Source organism: Sphaerodactylus townsendi, linkage group LG09, assembly GCF_021028975.2.
Source record: "Sphaerodactylus townsendi isolate TG3544 linkage group LG09, MPM_Stown_v2.3, whole genome shotgun sequence".
Classification (NCBI taxonomy): Eukaryota; Metazoa; Chordata; class Lepidosauria; order Squamata; family Sphaerodactylidae; genus Sphaerodactylus; species Sphaerodactylus townsendi.
In genome coordinates this window covers 77063404-77081015 of record NC_059433.1, presented here as the reverse complement: position 1 = coordinate 77081015, position 17612 = coordinate 77063404, and the positions used below count along the sequence as shown (strand labels likewise).

The 17612-nt window shown below is 46.5% G+C and overlaps 1 protein-coding gene across 2 annotated transcripts; it reads left to right on the top strand.

Moving 5' to 3' along the window:
- The first annotated feature begins 3593 nt into the window (after positions 1-3593).
- CCN3 (cellular communication network factor 3) lies at positions 3594-15671 on the top strand. Of its 2 annotated transcripts, none has more exons than XM_048508459.1 (5): positions 3594-3718; positions 3818-4040; positions 7628-7879; positions 10996-11204; positions 14683-15671. In XM_048508459.1, exons 1-5 carry the CDS (start codon positions 3602-3604, stop codon positions 14950-14952), a joined length of 1071 nt encoding a protein of 356 aa, XP_048364416.1. In that variant the 5' UTR covers positions 3594-3601; the 3' UTR covers positions 14953-15671. The 2 variants fall into 2 exon arrangements, with proteins under 2 accessions (XP_048364416.1, XP_048364415.1); XM_048508458.1 differs by having other exon boundaries at positions 14680-15671.
- The last annotated feature ends 1941 nt before the right edge of the window (positions 15672-17612 follow it).

Here is a 17612-nt window from a genome sequence, read left to right as displayed (position 1 = left end):
TATACAAATTATAGTTGTGGTAAAAATATCATTGTGAAAGCAGGAATACCTTTATGTTTATTAAGCATTATTTAAGGAAACTGTGTTTCACACTATTTGAGCCTTAAAGGTACAGAATATTCTTTTTTGATAACTTTCAGGTATAACTACCCTTTTTTAATGGAGGAACCTCTTGATGATGGCTGGAGATCTCTCACTATTACAACTGATCTCCAGGCAGTAGTGGGATTCAGCAGGTTCGCACCACTTCGGCAGAACCGGCTGTTAAAATTGTGCTTGCAAACAACCAGTTGTGAAATTATTTGAATCCCACCACTGTCTCCAGGCAACAGAGATCCGTTCACCTGAAGAAAATGGCTACTTTGAAAGGTGGTCTCTATGGCATTCTACCCGATTGAAGTCCCTCCCCTCCTCAAATCCCACCCACTTTCCAAAATCACCAGGTATTTTCCCGCCCACAAGTGGCAATTCTATGCAAGAGTCATATCCAGGATCCAGCCCCACCACAGTGCTTTGCAGGGCAGTGGTCAGGATTGCTGGGAATACATATGCGAAAAAAATTCAGAAACCGCTACAGAATGCAAAGGATTATTATTTATAGCCTTATCAGTTTGCATCAAACAAGGACAAAAAATGGTTTGCTTTCTGCAACTGATCTTCAAGTCTACATCTATGTCTTGAACAGTGGCATAGCACCAAGGGGACAGGGGGGTGCTATGCCACTGTGGAGGTGTTCCCGGGGCGTGGGCGGACAGGGGTGGACGGGGGCTTGGAGGGGTGCAGGGCGCACGCGCTCACCGGGCACAGTTCCCCCTCGCTCCGTCCCTGGTCTTGAAGCCTCCTGTTTGGTCATGAAGCTATGAAACATGTGTATAAGGCAGATGTGTGTTCATTGCATGTGTGTTCACTGCAAGCCAGCTGGTCACAAGTGTGTTCACTGCAAGCCAGTGCTCACATGTGTGTTCACTGCCAGTGTTTACACAAAGTTTCTTTCCAGTTTCTTTCTGGAAACACCAGTCTGTCCCTTTCTATATCGGCTAGGCTGTGACAAGAAGCGCCACACTCCATTTGAACAGTGGGAGGTACCATTGTGTATGACAGCAGGCTTCTTGTCAGCAAAACCACAGGATCAAGTCAATACACTCCACTGCAGTCACTTTACTCCTGAGCAAAACCTTCCAAAGGCACCATCCTGCTAATATGTAAGATAATCAACCACAGTACTCTGTTGTGGCCCCAACCTGGTGGAATGACCTCTCAATTGAGATCCAGAAAGCTCCCACGTTTTCAATAATTCCAGATAGTGCATAAAACAAAAATGATGTTTTTATAGGAGAGAATAAGACTGGTTTCACATCTGGGAGATCTAATCAGTGTTCATCCTCTCCATTTCTTGTACATACTGCACTATTTTTATTGTATAGTTTGACAGGTTTGCAGTGCCATCTCAACATTATTTGTATGCACTGTTCTGTTTTAGTGTGGTGTTCTCTAATTTTGCCACCCAGTTTTCATCATTGTTGGCTGCGTGTCCTCGGTGCATTGTTTTTTATCTGTACAATCCGTCTTGAATCGCAGCAACAGGTACGAATGTACTAAATAAAGGAATAAGTACAGCAAGCTACGTTGTGACGTACTCTGTTTTATCGCCTCATTTCCTGATTTTGAATTCAGTCCAACTTCATTGTTTACAGTATGTTTTATGCCGTTTCTTATTGCATAGTTTTTCAATTTTGTAAGCCACTTGGTAGTCTCAGCGGACAAGTGGACTGTAAATAAAGTTACAGTAAATGCAGCTATTATATAAAAGGCTAGCCGTGGTTGTAGTGACTCACTTCCAGCCAATTGCCATGCGCACATAGCTTGGGAGCAGGGCTTTCAAAGGTCCCTTCCGCACATGCAAAATAATGCACTTTCAATCCACTTTGCAGCTGGATTTTACTATGTGGAACAGCAAAATCCACTTGCAAACAAGAAGAAATATTCACCCATTCCCTAAAACACATACACACACACCCCAATGTGTGAATTTCAGAGAAAGTCCATTTTTAAGAATGAATGACGTCTTGCCATGCTGCTGGTCTGAGGGACTCAGGATACTGAAGCACAGAGGCTGAAACTGTGTGGGGCATGAGAAGTGAGATAATGAGGGCATGCTCCTGACCAATGCCTTGGTTTAACACCTGTTCCTCTGTTGTAGGATCCTTTATGTTTGTGATTGGCTAGGTTCTATCTCTCCCTAAGAGTGACCAATGGGAACTGACACACAGAGAGAATGGAAAACCAGATTTGATCCTACCCAAAAAGGCCAAGAACGCCCAGACCTTTTGGAATGAATGAACATGTTAACAGAATTCGGAACAGTAGCAAAATTTGACGTTGTTGGTGCACAGTAGACCCTGCACAGAGTATGAAAGAAGATGGAAAGCTTTTTGGATCATATAAACCAATCACTTGGATAATTAGAGACAATAAGGATTATAAGGATAGACTATTGAACCTCCAAATGCCACCTCCTTGAAAAATGCCGCCTCCTTGAAAAAAATGCCGCCTCCTTGAAAAAAAGGAGGAAAGAAGCTGCTGTAACAGGGATAAAGGGAAGGACAAGAAAATGATGCCAGCAGCATTGGAGGAGGAGTGAAGAACTGCCTGGAGAGTGAAGTAGATTTGCCAGCTCCTGGCTAGGAAATTTCTGGAGATTTGGAGGCTGAACCTGGGGACAGTTGAGTTTAGGGAAAGAGGTTGGTGGCAGTGGTGGGATTCAAATAATTTAACAACCGGTTCTGGTGTTGGGATTTAAATAATTTAACAACTGTTTATTAACAAGCACCATTTTAACAACCGGTTCTGCCGAAGTGGTGCAAACCTGCTGAATCCCACCACTGGTTGGAGGGATCCTCCAAAGCTGCCCTTTTCTCCAGTGGAACTGATCATAATCTAAACAGGCAGCACGGTGTAGTGGTTAAAAGCAGTTGACCCTAATCTGGAGAACTGGGTTTGATTCCTCATTCCTCCCTGTGAGCAGCCGACTCTTATCCAATAAATTTGTTTTGTTTCCTTTCTCCTACATGTGAAGCCTGCTTGGTTACCTCGGGCTAGTCTCAGTCCCCTCAAGAACCCTCTCAGCCCCACCTATGCACAAGGTGACTGTTGTGGGGAAAGGAAGGGAAAGGGGTTTTGTAAGCCGTTAAGTCCAGACGTCTTCTGCTCTTCCTCCTCCTGCTGAGAACTCCAGCCTCCACCTGCAAGTTGGCAATCCTACAAAAGATGAGGTGATGTGTTTCCACCTTAACAACCTCATGGGACTGTTTTGAGGATATGATATGGGGGAGAGAATGAACTACACTAAATTTGGAAAGCCGGGAGTGAAACCAACCGGACCACGTGTTTAAAGTCCACAAGTCAAAGGTGCGCGACCCCCCTCCCCCCGTTTTTTACCCTCGCTCGGAGGACGGCGATGGGAAACTAGAACTTGATACCCCAGCTCAGGATTGGCTGCAGTCCCTGCGCGTTTTATCCAATGGGAGGCCGGGGATTGGCGAGGCGCTGTATATAACCGGCTCCAAAAGCGATGCGCGCGGGGGCCTGCCGATGCCTCTCGATGGACGGGCTCCAGGCGCGCAACCGCGGACGGGCGAGGCCAGTGGCGATGCAGCCTGCTCTGCGGGGTTGGCGGGCTCTGCCCCGAGCGGCGTTTTTCCTCTCGCTCCTGTGCACGGTGAATAGCCTGGGCTGGTTTGCATGCGCGCTCCTGGAGGGAAGCCGGGCGGGGAAAGGCGCTGGCATTGACGACGCTGGTGTCTTTTTTTTTTTACAGGTGTGCGGCCAGGAGCCCGAGTGCCGGCTGCCGTGCCAGTGCCCCCCCGACCCGCCCCTCTGCGCCCCCGGGGTGCCCGCGGTGCTGGACGGCTGCGCCTGTTGCCTGGTCTGCGCCCGGCAGCGCGGGGAGAGCTGCTCGGGGCGTCTGCCCTGCCAGGAGAGCCGGGGCCTCTATTGCGATCGCAGTGCAGGGACGACGGCCGATCTGGGCATCTGCATGGGTAAGGCACACCCACCTTCCCTCCCTCGGCGCTGCAAAGCTCGGCATCTTTCTGGCCCCTTCCGCACATGCAGAATAAGACACTTTCAATCCACTTTTCAGTGCACTTTGCAGTGTGCGTAATAGCAAAATCCACTTGCAAACAATTGTGAAAGTAGATTGGAAGTGCATTATTCTGCATGTGCAGAAGGGGCCTCTGATGAGCATCCTGTCTGTTGCAAAGTAGACCCCCACCTTATTCCCGCCATAGGACTCCCTGTGGTACCATCTCATCCAGGTACTGGCCAGGTTTATGTACTTCCTGCAAAGAGTTTTGGAAAGATGCTTTTGTTTTGCTCAACTTGTGTGCTCCTTGCAGGAACTCAGGGCAACTTTCAACGTTTGCATTATGGATTTGGGGAGGGGGCTGCGGGTCATGGGTAGAGGGTCTGTTTTGCATGCAAAACGTTCTTGGCATGTTCACCTCTAGGCTTGGCAGGCTGAAGCCGAGGGCCTCTGGCAGAAGTGTGTCGTATTTTTGACCCTGTCTTACCCATTCTGTCATCACACACTGTGGTCTCTGAACAACCCTTCAGCATCCTGTAGAGGAGGATTTGAGAATTTTGGAATTTTAAACACCTGTCGTCATCCTTGGCTTTACTCAGTTTTCTTTAAAACATTCTTACATCTTCCTCTAGTTGTGAGGGGGGGGATTGGGATAGCCTCGGGCCTCTCTTCATCGAATTCTAGCACTGGTCCCAGGTGCAATTCCTGGCATTTTCAAGTTGATGTGAAAAACTTTAACCTAAGACCTTGGAAAACTGCCTTCAGAGAAGCCAATGTTGACGTTGATAGACCCCAGGATGACCTGTTTGTTAACAGGTTTCTCTTTAAACAGGGTGGGTGGGCTCTGGGTAGTGTCTTTGCCAATCTTAGTAGTCCATCATTCTGACTGGATTCGCCTTTCGTTCATCTATTGCTTGAGCGTGTGGTAATGCAGACCTACCCTTCAAAGTTGTTGTAAGCTTTGCAGTAACAAACTTGTGTCTGCTTGAGGTGTTTATCTCCCTTGTTGCTTAATATTTTATTGAAGGACTTTTTCACAACATCTCCCGAGGGTCCTGCTTGAAAGAACGCAAGGCTGCTTAGAATTGAGGTGGTGCTTTATCATGTTAGAAGTATCTACATGTGCTTGTCATTGCAAACCTTACATCAACCCTGTAAGATGGGCCACTATTCTTCTATAGTAAAGGGAGAGTGACTTTTCTAAGTCTGCCTGGAGTGTGGCTAATACGGGTGAGATTGGGGCTTCTTGACCTTATAGATCAGTTTGTGCATCGCCAAAGCATATGTGAAGGGTACAATTCTTCTTAGAGGTGTCCCCCCAAAGCTGCTGTTGACCCCTCAAAAATAGGTTCTTTCCCACTTTCTCCATAGGGCTAGTATTAATTGGGGTGGGGGAGGTAAATATACAAATGCATTGGATCCAGATGGCCCAAGTTTGTCTCATCAGATCCTGGAAGCTAAGTAGGGTTGCTCCAAGTTAGTACTTGTATGGGAGCCCTCAAAAGAAGTCCAGGCTTACTACACAGAGACAAGGGACTATGAGGTACTTCTGAACATCTCTTGCCTTGAAGATTCTCCTGCAGGGGTGGCCAACCTGTGGCGCTGAAAATGTTCATGGACTATAATTCCCATCAGCCCCTGCCAGCACAGGCTGACCTGAAACAAGGCACATTTGATCACACTTAATACCTTGAGATCAAGAAAACTGCAATTCTGGGTCAATTTCTTTCTCAGTACTGCCTTTCCTTCTGCTCCCTTCTGGCTGCTTTCAAATGAAAATTTAAAAAAGATCCAAGAGATTTGGATTTAGATGCTGCTTTTCTCAATCATAAGGAGTCTTTCTCAATCATAAGGAGTCTTGAAGCAGCTTACAAACTCCTTTCTCTCCACCAACAGGCACCTTGTGAGGTAAGTGGGACAGAGAGTTCTGAGAGAACTGCGACTAGGCTAAGGTCACCCAGCAGGCTTCATGTGGAGGAGTAGGAAAACTAACCTGGGTTTCCCGATTAGAGTGCACTGCTCTTAACCACTACACCACAGGTGTCAAACTCGCGGCCCTCCAGATGTTATGGACTACAGTTCCCATCATCCCCTGTCAGCCAGTGAGTTATTTGGCTGAACCTGGGGGAGCTCCGTCACAGGGGAAATCCTTGTTATTTCTTGCACTTGCTAGAGTAATCAAGGAGGAAACGAATCTGGCTGCTTGTGTTTGACTTGAGCGGCCGTCCTGTGCAGTAGCCCCAGTGATCATGGTACAAACATTCAAAGGAGTGCCTTCCAGTTCTCTGTGAAACGTGGTGGATGCCAAGTTAGCAGGAAGTTGTTCAGGTTTCCAGAGGAATCCTGAGCAGCAAATCACAAGCCTCAGAGATGCATGTGAACTTGCATTTTCCATTTTTTTCAACAAACGTGGTCGGGTAGACGGCATAAAAGGTGGGGCATTCTAGTGAACGCACAAAGCTACCTTATAGAAGAAGAGGAGTTTGGATTTATACCTCACCTTTCTCTCCTGTAAGGAGACTCCAGGTGGCTGACAAGCTCCTTTCCCTTCCTCTCCCCACAACAGACACCTTGTGAGCTAGGTGGGGCTGAGAGAGCTCTGAAGAACTGTGACTAGCCCATGGTCACCCAGCAGGAATGTAGGAGTGCGGGAACACATCTGATTCACCAGATAAGTCTCCGCTACTCAGGTGGAGGAGTGGGGAATCAAACCCGGTTCTCCAGATTAGAATCCACCTGCTCTTAACCACTACACCATGCTGGCTCTTATACTGAACGAGGTGTTAGCCCATACAGTTACTGTTGTCTACTCACTCCAGAATCTCAGGAATAGGTTGTTCGCATTTCTACTGCCAGATCCTTTGAAATGGTGATGCGAGGAATTGAACCGGGGACCTTTTGATGCAATGCAGTTGCTCTACACCTTTTGGCCCCTCCCTACGGGATAGTCCAAGGGAAATAGAACAAGATATAAGGGTTGTATTCTGTTTAACTGTACATATGTTAAGCCACTCTGGTGCTCAGGGAGTCTAAGCATGTTAAAGTATGTGAGGAAATGGCTCCTTCCTCCCCTCTGAGCAAGTATCATAGATTTTGATGACTTAAAAATGCTAGAGGGACATCAGAAAGAGCTACCTGACCTAGTGGGGAAAGATATCTTAACCCAGACTGACCCTGAGAGAGGGGTGTGGCCAGGGAACTGATAAAACTCCTGGGAGCAGAGAGGGGAGGTCTCTTCTAGCTGGGTCACCAAAGGAAGCAGAGCATGCGCTTGGGCTCTGGAGAGAGTACTTGATGTGTCTAATTCAGGTGCAGTTTGATTTGCTTTCCTTTCTTGCCTCAGACCTTGATGGAGACAACTGTGTGTTCGACGGAATGATTTACCACATAAAGCTACTTCTGTTGGCTTACAGATCTGCTTGCAATAAGCAGATCTGTAAGCCAACAGGCGTAGCTTCATGTAGTACTTCTCATAGTGGAATGGTAGCTTACTTGACGTGTCTAATTCAAGTGCAATTTGATTGCTTTCCTTTCTTGCCCCAGACCTTGATGGAGACAACTGTGTGTTCGACGGAATGATTTACCGGACAGGTGAGACGTTCCAGCCAAGCTGTAAATACCATTGTACGTGCAGAGATGGACAGATAGGCTGCGTGCCACGCTGCAACCTGGACCTCCTGCTCCCAGGCCCGGAATGCCCCTTCCCTAGGAAAATCGAAATCCCCACAGAGTGCTGTGAGCAGTGGGCTTGCGACACTAAAGAAGATGTGGACTTGGGAGATTTGGCGGTGCCAGGTGAGAGCTATGGGGTTGGAAACTACTTCTGTAGAACCCTCTTCCAAGGGCATAATTTGACTGAAGGAATCAATGGCAAATCTTCTACGCATCCCATACAAAAAATAAGGTACCAAAAATAGTCTCTTAAGCTATGTTCTTAAACATTTTTTGTCCAGCTGGTCTTGTCTGCCTTCTTTCCAAAACTATTTCATTCAATATATGATGGGCAGGGTGAATATATGATGGGGCAGTGTTGGAAGCGAATTGTAGGCTAGAGGGGCCTTTGGATACCGGTTCATGGCCATTGGTTCTTGTTTTAATTTATGTACCGTAATGGAATTGTGTCTTGATGTTTGAAGGTATTTATGTAAGCTGCCCTGAGCCCAGCTTAGGCGGGGAAAGGGTGGGTATAAATATAATAAACAAAATCATTCACTACTTGAAATGGCTAGAAAACCCACACTGTTCAGTTTTAGTTTGCTTCTATCTTTTCACCTGTATCTGATGACTGGCATCTCCAGAGGCGTGTCACGGGGAGATGCATTTCTCTCCATGGCATAGAGTCACAGAGAGAAACACACCTTACCACGGCTTGCCTCTGAAGATGCTAGCCATAGATGCGTTAGGAGCAAAACCAACCAGATCATGGTCACACAGTCCATAAACCTCCAACAGCCAGTTGATTCCAGCCATGAACACCTCCAACAATACAGAATATGTTCTTTGCGATGGGTAGGCTTCAAGACTTTTGAAGACCACTTCTAGCACATGATGCTCATTCCAATTGTGTGATAGTTTGGGTGGCAGTCTAACTGATAGCATCCAAAGGTCATGGTGCTGGTCAGAAGTAGAACAGGTTGCTTTGAGTCCAGTAGCCCCTTAGAGATCAACAAGATTTTTGGGATGTAAGCTTTTGAGAATTAAAGCTCGGATGAAAGAAGCTTTGACTCTCAAAAGCTTACACTTTGAAAATCTTGTCAGTTTCTAATCTGGATCTGTACTTAACAAACCTAGTTGACGTCTCTCTGCCAGGTTGCTTCTGGCAGGTAAGCATTGGTGAGGCAACTTCCTGTGAGCTAGAAGATCTGATGGTGTTCATCAGGCTGTTCATGGCCTAAAAGTGGGCTGGGAACTCTCATGGTTTTGATGGCAAGGCAAGTTCCCCAGTATATTGCCTTGGAGTAGGAGGGGGGAGTATTCAGTAGTTCACAATCAGAGGTGATTGAGGAGAGAGTTTCTCTTGTGAGAAACTACTCTTGAGACTTGGTCCCAGCACCCCTTCTGGCCAATGAAGAAGTAAACTGTAACTTGGAAGGTTGTACATTGTGGTCCATAGTTTGGATTCCACAGAGGATTTCCCTAGAAAAGTTTGTGGCTGATCGACCCCACCCCCCACCCCATTTCTCTTCCCTTTCCCACAGGATCATCATTTGGAGATGTGTTTTGGTTTGCAGAGGGAGGTGGAAACATATTAAAGAGGATCTCCTTTTATCTGTGGAAATCCCTTCCACCCCTGGAAGTCCCTGGTGGATCCAAGTCCCTGCTTGCATAAGTCGCAAATATTTCCATTTCCATTGGAGAGAAACATCTTAAAACATGTTTTTGATCAGACTTCTTCCCAGTGGTCATTTAGACATGACTTATTACTCAGCGAAGGGTGGTGCCTTCAACTGGAGGAAGAGCTTCCCATATCTGCCTGGTGTTGCTGGAACATACTGTCCTTAGTTGAGTAGGGTAGAAGGCTACAGCCCAATAAGTCCAAAAGCCATTTGAAATCATACATACTTACAATCTCAAACACATTCCAAGGTCGCTTCTCATTCTTACTCTTTCCAGTGCGTTTCATAACACTACTCTCTTCTGCTTGTAAAGTTCGGTAATGTTTACATTTTACAGCTTCAGCATAAGCTGTGATGTCACCGAACAGGGTCATAAACCCTCTGGGTGTCTTGACAGTGTGCATTTCTCATAATTGGCCAAAGCTATGTTGTACAAAACTGTTCAACAATAGCCTATTTAATGAAATTACTTTATGGCTCTGGATATAAAGCAATTAAGTTTTTTTCCACACTGGTTCTTTGTACATTAGCATAAAAAGCCAATGCAGAAACTGAGTAAACAATCGTGTTGTGACTGGGAAGGCTGTGCAGGGGGGAAGATGCGTGGCTTACACTGCAGGGAGGTGGTCGCCCTTGCAGATTGCCTTGGCAAAAGGGGAGGAGGAAGACGAAGCATTCAGAGATCACAAATGACCCTCTATCTGTTTGTAACAGGCATGGAACTGGTTAAGTCACATGCATGCTTTCTCCTTCCTTTCAAATCTGGAGAATCATTGATGACTTCCTAGTTTCAGAACCAGTTGGTTGTAGAGATGACCAAGTACAAGCACCTGGATAAAAGGAAGTCTGTTTCTTCCTTATAAGCTGGCACTTAAACTCAGAGAAGCCAGCTCCCACTTTGTCCAGGTGATTGCATTTGGATGTCATAACAAATGGGACCATGTACACTAGAAGGTGAAGCATTGACCAGCCTCTCCTAGCAACACAAAGATGGCTCCATGAGTTCTTTTGTGTTGAGGCTGGGCCATCCTCCAGGAATATCTAAGCAATTGTCTCAGGTGCAAGAGGTGGAGAGACACCAAATAACGCTGTTATTCACAGCATCAGGGTCTGTTGTGGCAAATGACAACTCCAGGAGATGCCCTGGCAGGTCCTTTTCCTCTTTCCTACTGCTTGAAGAGCCAGTATGGTGTAGTGGTTAACAGTAGGTGGACTTTGGAGAACCAGGTTTGATTCCCTACTTCTCCACCTGAGTGTCAGACTCTAATCTAGTGGACCAGATTTGTTTCCCTACTCCTACATTCCTGCTAGGTGACCTTTGAGTTTGTAGGCTACCTTGTGTCCTTTTATGATAAAAAAAGCAGGGTATAAATCCCAAACTCCTCTTCTTGGGGGTGGGGGTGGGGGCAGGATTTCTTCTATCTCCCCACAGTATGCAGCAATTCTTCTGGACTAAGTGTCAATATTTTTCAGGTTTTCCAAATGGCTCCTTATTGCTGATATAATAAGGTTAACCTGTGCCGAATGCGACTAGCGAATTTTCCACTTGTGACACGTTTGTTATTTTGCTTTCAGCATACAGGCCGGAAGCCACTCCGGGCAACAGTGGGTTTGATTCGGGCACCAACTGCATCGAGCAGACAACGGAGTGGAGTGCCTGCTCCACAACTTGCGGGATGGGCGTCTCCACTCGTGTCACCAACAAAAACCCGGCGTGCGAGATGGTAAAGCAGACCAGGCTCTGTGAGGTGCGGCCCTGTGAAAACAGCCTGCTTCCAGATAAGGTAGGGCTCGGCTGCTGACAGTCTCCTCAAACATAGCGGGCTTTATGTAGATTACTTGCACAAGGAAGAACATACCTTGAACACAGACATGACAGCAATGACTGCCATGAGTGATGGGTGGTTTTGTAGGGCATGGTTCCCCCAGACAACTTTTATTGCTGAGCTAGCCATTAATGGTGGCTTTGAGAAAAAGCTCTAATGCTTTTCTTTAAGCCCAAGTGTATCTTCAGTCAGTCCTGTTCAACCGCACTTGGAGTACTGTGTCCAGTTCTGGTTGCTGCATCTCAAAAAGGATATTGAGGAGATAGAAAAAGTGCAGAGAAGGGCAACAAGGATGATTGAGGGACTGGAGCACCTTCCCTATGAGGAGAGGCTGCAGCGTTTGGGACTCTTTAGTTTGGAGAGGAGACGTCTGAAGGGGCTATGATTGAAGTCTATACAATTATGCATGGGGTAGAAAATGTTGACAGAAAGACATTTTTCTCTCTTTTTCACAATACTAGAACCAGGGGGCATTCATTGAAAATGCCGGGGGGAAGAATTAGGACTAATAAAAGGAAACACTTCTTCACACAACGTGTGATTGGTGTTTGGAATATGCTGCCACAGGAGGTGGTGATGGCCACTAACCTGGATAGCTTTAAAAAGGGCTTGGACAGATTTATGGAGGAGAAGTCGATTTATGGCTACCAATCTTGGTCCTCTTTGATCTGAGATTGCAAATGCCTTAACAGACCAGGTGATCGGGAGCAACAGCCACAGAAGGCCATTGCTTTCACATCCTGCATGTGAGCTCCCAAAGGCACCTGGCGGGCCACTGCGAGTAGCAGAGAGCTGGACTAGATGGACTCTAGTCTGATCCAGCTGGCTTGTTCTTATGTTCTTATGTTCTTAACCGTGGAATACCCTGCCTTGAAGTGTGGTGGAGTCTCCTTCTTTGGAGGTTTTTAAACAGGCTAGATGGCCATCTGTCAGGAGTGCTTTGATTGTATCTTCCTGCATTGGAATTCATGGCCCTGGTGGTCTCCTCCAACTCTACGATTCTATGCTGCTGTGTGTCCAAAGCATGACAGAAGAGGACTTAAGGATCCATATATTATTAATTGATCAAGGGTTTGGGCCCGAGGCTGGACATGTCACGTTAGGTGATGTCTCCTGGAAAGTTTTCGTCATTCTATTTGCAAAGCTGGCTCATCTTGGAATGTATGGCAACATCATGAACTGCTTAGCAGCAGCATTGCAGGAAGTATTGCATGTCGTAGGCATACAGAACAGAAGTGCCCCTCTGCTTCCAAAATTAGTAAGCCTTACCAATACTGGATGGCTTAATCTGCTACCTTGAGCCACACGAGAGAGCTGTTCATTTAGTTGTTAAGAGCAGCAGACTCTATCTTGATAACCAGGTTTGATTCACCTGTCCTCCACATGAAGTTTGGGCTAGTTACAGTTCTCTCAGAACTCTCTCAGACCCACCTACCTCACAAGGCATCTGTTGTGGGGAGAGGAGAGGAAAGGCGTTTGTAAGCCACCTCTAGTCTCCTTACCGGAGAGAATGGCGGGGTATAAATCCAAACTCTTCCTCCTTCTGTTATCTGACTTCAGAAGTTGCTATGTGGCCCAGAACAGACACTTTATGGCTAACGGCTACAAACAGCATTCCTTGTAGGAAAGGCAGCAATAGTCTGCAGATTCTTCTTCCCCCTAGGGCAGGGGTGTCAAACTCACGGCCCACCAGATGTTCATGAACTACAATTCCCATCAGTCCTTCTCAACATGAGCATTGGCTATACTGGCAAGGGATGATGGGAATTGAAGTTCATGAACATCTGGAGGGGATGTTCCAAATTTGATACCTGTGCCCTAGGGGATTGTATAACTGCAGCATGGAAACTAGGATTGCTAAATCTTCGCCTTGCACCCTTGTGGGCTTTGAGAGGGGCACAGGTGGAGCATCACATGATGTGACCAATCAACATCAGTTCCAGATGAAAACTTGGAAGTGTTCTCTAGCAACTCTCTCAGATGCTCTCTATGATAAATACCATAGAGACTGCAGGAATTCCTGGAGCATTGCTCACCATGGTGATATTTGCACCCTTCATTTGTCCCCATGTCTCCACTGAGGAGGGTATGAGGACCATGGGAAGGAATTTTCAAGTGAGAAGTGGGCAACTGAAAATTCTAATAGAAATGAGTCTGTGAAGTAGCAGCTGCTGTATCAGCCAAAGAATGCCCATACAGTAAAGCAACCAGCTCCATATGATGCATATTTAAATAGGCAGGGCACCAAAATGTTTTCTACAGCATTGGGGCTGTAAAGGGTACTTGGACTTCCTTAGTACAGGGGTCTGCAACCTGAGGCTCTCCAGATGTCCATGGACAGCCAATTGGCCATTCTGGCAGGGGCTGATGGGAATTGTAGTTCATGAACATCTGGAGAGCTGCAGGTTGCAGACCACTGCCTTAGTAGAAGGTGCTGGTGACTGTGCCCACATGAGGCAAGAATTAAATTAGGAAATTTTGCTACTGTATAATTTAAAAAGGGCTACTTGCAGCTCGCACACTAAGGCTCCTTTCTTGATCAGTTATTTTTACCAGTTGTAGTTTACCCAAAATTTCTTAAAAGTTGATTGTGGAAATAGTGGGAGTGGTCACAGAGACATTACACCCTACTGGACCCAGGACATATTATTTTCTGCTGCAGGACAGTCCATTTTTCTATCCTACTTTTAAGCTATATACCTGATTCCAAAGCCAGTGTGGATTTTTGGCCCTTCCATATCTTTTGCTTGTTTATCCAAGGTAATCATTTATTGAACCCTTCTTGAGGAAAAAAAAACTTTTTCATTGGTAATAATGGGTTGTGCTGTTGCAATGGTGGGGTGGCTCCCTGATTGGCTGGACCTGGGGCAGGGCGGAGTAGTTTCCTGATTGCCACTAGGTCCAACCAATTAGCTCTCTGCACAATTTGCGGAAGGGAGGGCGTGGCTGCATGATTATTACAAGACCCAGCCAGACCACTTTATACTGGAAGCAGATGAGTTCTTCTCATGATGGTACGAGGTTTGGGCAGAAGGGAGCAATCCCAGATCCACAGCAGGCTCTCCTCAGTGGCTTGAATGCAGCTTTGAAGAAGAGTTTGGATTTATATCCCCCTTTCTCTCCTGCAGGAGACTCAAAGGGGCCTACAATCTCCTTGCCCTTCCCCCCTCACAACAAACACCCTGTGAGGTAGGTGGGGCTGAGAGAGCTCCGAGAAGCTGTGACTAGCCCAAGGTCACCCAGCTGGCGTGTGTGGGAGAGTACAAGCTAATCTGAATTCCCCAGATAAGCCTCCACAGCTCAGGCGGCAGAGCTGGGAATCAAACCCGGTTCCTCCAGATTAGATACATGAGCTCTTAACCTCCTACGCCACTGCTGCTCTTTGTTGTTTGTATAACCAAAATCATTGTGTAACACCCTGTCCCTCTCTTAGAAGGGCAAGAAGTGCATCCGAACCAGGAAGTCCCTAACAGCCGTTCGCCTGGAGTACAAGAACTGCACCAGCGTCCAGATGTACAAGCCCCGTTACTGTGGGGTCTGCAATGACGGGCGATGTTGCACTCCTCACAGCACCAAAACCATCCATGTTGAGTTCCGTTGTCCCCACGGAGGCACCATCAAGCATCCCGTAATGTCGATCTCTACCTGTGTTTGTCACGGCAGCTGTTCTCAGAATTATAACTCTTTCTTCAGGCAGCTTCACTGAAGAGGGCCGAATAAAAACAGGACTTGAAAATTACTTTCGTGGGAGTGGCTGGGGAGATATTTAAATAAAGAAACTTAAGTTTTATATAACGTAAGTGTTGGAGGGACACCCAATGGGTAATGTATCTCCCGTTTCCTTGTAATTATCTATTTTATTTTAATGGAGTGGTGAAGGCCCAGTTGTGCCTCTGGAAATGACCCAGTTCAGAGTCTGTGGAGTTCCTTGAAATCATTTCTTATGCATGTAGAGGCATCTTTCTGTGTAAAGTTATTTTCCATGGGTGGGATCATGAGGAGAACATAGCCACTCAATGAGGGTTTTGACGTCTAAGAAATTCCTAGAAACTGCAGGTACTAAATTTTCCTGCTCGTTCATGCACTAGCTCGTCCCTAGCCAGATTTCTACATTCTTTTCCCCAGAACAAATTATTTTTTTAATACCACAGGCATGCTGTTTCTTTTTCTAAGGCCTTATCGTTACCCCTCTTTAACTACAGAGAGAAGTTATACATAACCTGGGGGGTGGGGGGGATGACAGGGCTGTCCTGTTGAGTTTTATATAAAGCCCAGTTAGGTAGTCTGCCTCAGGATTTGGTTCTTCATAGTAAGAACATGAACGTAGCTCCCAGAAAGGGTGAAACTCATAGTGTGTTGGTGCTAAGAACCCTTAACCACCCCCACCACCCCAAATTTCCTTCTCTAGGCAGCAGCTGTTACCCATATAGCCATGGTGGCAAACCTTTGGCACTCCAGATGTTATGGACTACAATTCCCATCAGCCCCTGCCAGCATGGCCAGCATGGGGCTAATGGGAATTGTAGTCCATAACATCTGGAGTGCCAAAGATTCACCACCACTGCCATATAGCATCAGACATATACCTCCTCCCTTTGTTTGTTACTCTTTCACTGCTGGCCATGAGATGTCTCCAAGATGGCACCAGTGTTGGGAGTAGATGATAAGGTTTATATATGATGCCATTTTCAAGGCGTTTCTGCCATGGGCGAAGGGCATGTAAGTGGTGATGAGATTCTGCACTGCCCTTCATGGGCTCATCATAGAGTTTGAAGGGCTTTACAAGCCATCTAGTCTAACCCCCTGCTTAATACAAGATCAGCCTAGAGCCGTGGTGGCGAACCTATGGCACTCCAGATGTTCATAGACTACAATTCCCAGGCTGACGGGAATTGTAGTCCATGAACATCTGGAGTGCAACATCTGGAGTGCCATAGGTTCGCCACCAGGGGCCTAGAGGAAGGCTCTCCAACCTGCGGGCCTTCTGGTGTTCATGGACTATGATTCCCATCAGCTCTACCAATTGACTATTCTACCAGGGGTTGATGGGAATTGTAGTCCAAGAACATCTGGAGCACCATAGGTTGGCCTAGATCAGGGGTCTGCAACCTGCAGCTCTCCAGATGTTCATGGACTACAAATCCCATCACCCCCTGCCAGCATGGCCAATTGGTCATGCTGGCAGGGGCTGGCAGGAACTGTAGTCCATGAACATCTGGAGAGCCACAGGTTGCAGACTCCTGATTATCCCAGACTACTGTTTGTTGAGCTGCTGCTCAAGACTGCCAGTAAGGTGGAGTTTACCACCACCACTCCAGGCAGCTGATTCCTCTGTTGCACGACTCTCACTGTAAAAAAAATTATTCCTAATATCCAGTTGGAACCTTTCTGCCCATAATTTATACCCATTATTGCCTGTCCTATCTTCTTCCAACAGGAACAGCTCCCTGCCCTAATCTAAGTGACAGCCTTTCAAATACTTCAAGAGAGCAATCATGTCCCCCTTTCAGATATCTTCAGCTATAACCAAATTGATCAGGGGTCTGCAGCAGCTGCCCTATGAGGACTGGTTAAAATGCTTAGGGCTGTTCAGCCTAGGAAAAAAGGGGGGGGGTATAAATTAGGCATTACATGGAGGGCAATCATATTAGATGGATGACCTCTCCCATAATATTAGAATCCAGGCCATCCACTGCTGCTGAAGGCTGAGAGATCCAGGACAGAGGGAAATATTTCTTTGCACTGTGTATAGTTAATTTGTGGAACTCACTGCCACAGGATGTGGTACCGGCTGTCAACTTGAAGGCTTTAAAAGGGGTGTGGACAAATTCATGGCTGATTGGGCTATCAGTGGCTACTAAGCATGATGGAAGTATATCAGAAGTATTATGCTTCTTTACATCAGCTGCTGGCAAGTATGGTCAAGCTAATGCTGTTGCAGTGCTTCTGTTTGTGGCCTTCCTAGAAATAGCTGTTGTGTGAACGGAACACTGGACTAGATAGACCTTTGGTCTGATCCAGCATGGCTCTTCTTAGGTTCTTACTTTTCCTGAAGCCAGCTCTGAAAAGTTTGAGGCCAACCCCAAATATGGTAACCTTTCCCATCTAGTCTTGGCACATTGAACTTGTTTTGTGGATTCTTTAATGCCTCCTGACCATGTTTAAAATTAGATTAAAGCAGGAATGGGAGCTGGAAGATACATGTGATCCAATGGGCAACTCACATAGATTTACTCACGTGGGCTTGTACTGTGAATTGGGCTACTTGAAGCACGAATATGTAGAGCAGGGGTGTCTGATCCTGACCCTCCAGATGTTCATGGACTAAGATTCCCATCAGCCATGCAGGGGCTGATGGGAATTGTA

What these genes read in the sequence shown, in the direction of transcription:
- CCN3 (XM_048508458.1), top strand. Translation starts at nt 3,602, where the DNA reads ATGGACGGGCTCCAGGCGCGCAACCGCGGACGGGCGAGGCCAGTGGCG. An exon ending in TCCTCTCGCTCCTGTGCACG is followed by an intron (nt 3,719 to 3,817) that starts GTGAATAGCCTG and finishes TTTTTTTTACAG; the next exon opens with GTGTGCGGCCAGGAGCCCGA. An exon ending in GGGAGATTTGGCGGTGCCAG is followed by an intron (nt 7,880 to 10,995) that starts GTGAGAGCTATG and finishes TTTTGCTTTCAG; the next exon opens with CATACAGGCCGGAAGCCACT.